At 59.7% G+C, this 2,427-nt stretch overlaps 1 protein-coding gene across 1 annotated transcript in view; it reads right to left on the minus strand.

Annotated features, from left to right (window-relative positions):
- LOC104525425 (deoxyribodipyrimidine photo-lyase) overlaps positions 1–2,130 on the minus strand; it is a 3,146-nt gene extending 1,016 nt beyond the window's left edge. The window contains exons 1-6 of the mRNA XM_029085096.1: positions 1,896–2,130; positions 1,553–1,698; positions 1,225–1,407; positions 885–1,043; positions 435–587; positions 36–243 (exon numbers count right to left, since the gene is read on the minus strand). Coding sequence (XP_028940929.1) covers positions 36–243; positions 435–587; positions 885–1,043; positions 1,225–1,407; positions 1,553–1,698; positions 1,896–2,127 — 1,081 coding nt within the window. The 5' untranslated portion in view covers positions 2,128–2,130. The remainder of the gene's footprint in view (positions 1–35; positions 244–434; positions 588–884; positions 1,044–1,224; positions 1,408–1,552; positions 1,699–1,895) is intronic.
- Positions 2,131–2,427: the final 297 nt, after the last annotated feature.

Raw genomic sequence — 2,427 nt, forward strand, 5'->3', positions numbered from 1 at the left:
GCCCCCAGCGTTGCCCACCTGACCCGGGATGTTACCTTGCACGCTGTCGTAGTTCTCATTGTAGTAGCAAAAGTTTTCAGCCAGCTCACGCCGCACCACGGCCTCCTCCACGAATGCATCCACTGACTCTTTGTACTTGCTCTGGTGTTTCTGCACCTCCAGGATGGCTCGTTGGGTGGAAACCTGGCCTGGGAACATGGGGAGGGAGCAAGTTGGGCTGCTGGTCCGAGCTGCCGTGCTCGGCTGTCGTAGTTCTCATTGTAGTAGCAAAAGTTTTCAGCCAGCTCACGCCGCACCACGGCCTCCTCCACGAATGCATCCACTGACTCTTTGTACTTGCTCTGGTGTTTCTGCACCTCCAGGATGGCTCGTTGGGTGGAAACCTGGCCTGGGAACATGGGGAGGGAGCAAGTTGGGCTGCTGGTCCGAGCTGCCGTGCTCGGCCCTGCTCCAAAGGATTTCAGCCGCTCGGCGATGAAGGACTGCAGCACAGCCAGCCCCGCAGCTGTGCCGGGGGTCGCCCACTCCACCTCCTTCACGGTGCGGTCCACCTGCAAGCTGGAATAACAGGCCTCCCAAGCGATGGGCTGGGTGGCCACCAAACAGCATGACTGCATTTGCAGCTGCTCTTCAGCCAGATCTGCAAGTCTCCAGATCATGCCAGCCTTCTCCTCTTAACCAGCCCTGCACAGCACAGATGTGGAAATTGAATGAATAAGGTGGGAACCTCCCTTCCCTGGGGCATCCCCATCTCCACACCACCTTTGTGTGACCTCAGGCAGGTCACTGTCCCCACCCCCTGCCATGCCCTCCCAGGATCATGAAGCAGCTGTGAAACAATCGGACTGGCTGTGAGTGGGTGTGGAGGTGTCTCCTGATGGTACCTCTGCTTTGCAGGATGGAGGATACGGGTGACAAATGACAGGGGGGAACTCGGTGAGGAACTCGGGGAGCTGAGCGTGGATCTTGCCCCGGATGGTCCTGGCGCTGTACTCCTGCTTGGGGGAGGCCACCCAGCAGGGCACGATGTTGTGGGCATCAACCTGTGAAGCAAAACCATGGAGGAGTGCATGAGCAGGAGAAGCAAACAGTCCTGATGACATGACACACAGGCTCCTTGCTCAGGTCACTCCAGAGTACCTCTGCAGGCACGAAACACAGGAGACAAGGTTTGCCCATGTCTCATCAGCCAGAATTTTCCCCTCTCAGAGCATGGGCACCCACCTGTGCAAATGGCACATCCTCTGGCAGCCGCTCCCTGACGTCCTCCACCCACTGCCGGGGCAGGCGGAGGGGGCAGAAGTCTGTCACCAGCCCGCCCACACCATGCTCCACCACAAACGTGGGCAACACATCCTTAGCATAGCCCAGCAGCAAGTGGAAGGGGATGTTCAGCTCTGCACACTCCTGCAGGGAGGGGGAAAGGGCTATGGGATGGTTCATGCCTCTGCAGACCCCATCCCACCACCACCCGCTGAAGGGATGGACCTGCCCTCTCCCTTCCTTGGGAGCCTTGTCCCACCCAGCATGGACATCCCTGCAGTGGCTGTACCTTGGCCACCTCCTGCAGGCCCTTCAGCATGAAGCCATAGTGGCGGATGGTGGCATCCAGGAATTTGGGCACCAGGCAGAAGCAGACGTGCAGAGGCAGCTCCTGCTTGAGGGCCAGGCGCTGGGCGTAGAGGAAAGCCCAGTTATCTGGGGAGAAAGCACACGGGGCTGTGTCAGGGGGAGGCTCTGCTACAGGGAAGGAGATGGGGTTTCCTAAAAGGACACCCCCCTCTCCCCCTCCAAGTTGTCCCACCTCAGCAGAGGGGACCACCAGCTCCAAGGGCTACCGTGGGGAGGGACCAAGGCTTTCACCACCCGTTTGAACTCCTCTTCCCGGTCCCCACCTTGCACCCTCTGGTCCCGGGACATCCAATAAAGGATGCACCGAGCATCCTCCTTCAGGTCCGAGCCCTGTGAGACGAGGCGAACCCGCTTTTTGTTGAACTTGAACTCCCGCACGGACGGAGCCACCCTTCGCCGAGCCTCTTGTATCGCCTCCTCTTCCTCCTTCCTCCTCCGAGACACGCGTGGCAGCTCCGTGACCTCAGCCTTTCTCTTCCTTTGGCCCCGCCGCATCCTTAGGACCGTTCGGAGCAGCGTGATTACGTTTGGCTGCTGTAAAGACAACCGGGACCGTTAGAAGTTCCCGGTACTTTGTTTATCCCGGTTCCCGATCCACCTCCAGAGCCCGGGGGATGCTGGTACCCTGCTCATCCCAGTCCCGGAGATCCCAATCCCTACCTGGTAGCCACGCGGCCTCCCGATTGTTATACAAGCCAGGGGTGTGGTTTTTTTAAGGGGCGTGGAAATGGGACGTGTCTTTTGGGGAAGGGGCGTGTCACCAACACGCGGTATCGCTCCCGCCTCCCCGCACCC

The sequence above is a fragment of the Antrostomus carolinensis genome, unplaced genomic scaffold (genome assembly GCF_000700745.2).
Source record: "Antrostomus carolinensis isolate BGI_N321 unplaced genomic scaffold, ASM70074v2 scaffold8390, whole genome shotgun sequence".
NCBI lineage: Eukaryota > Metazoa > Chordata > Aves > Caprimulgiformes > Caprimulgidae > Antrostomus > Antrostomus carolinensis.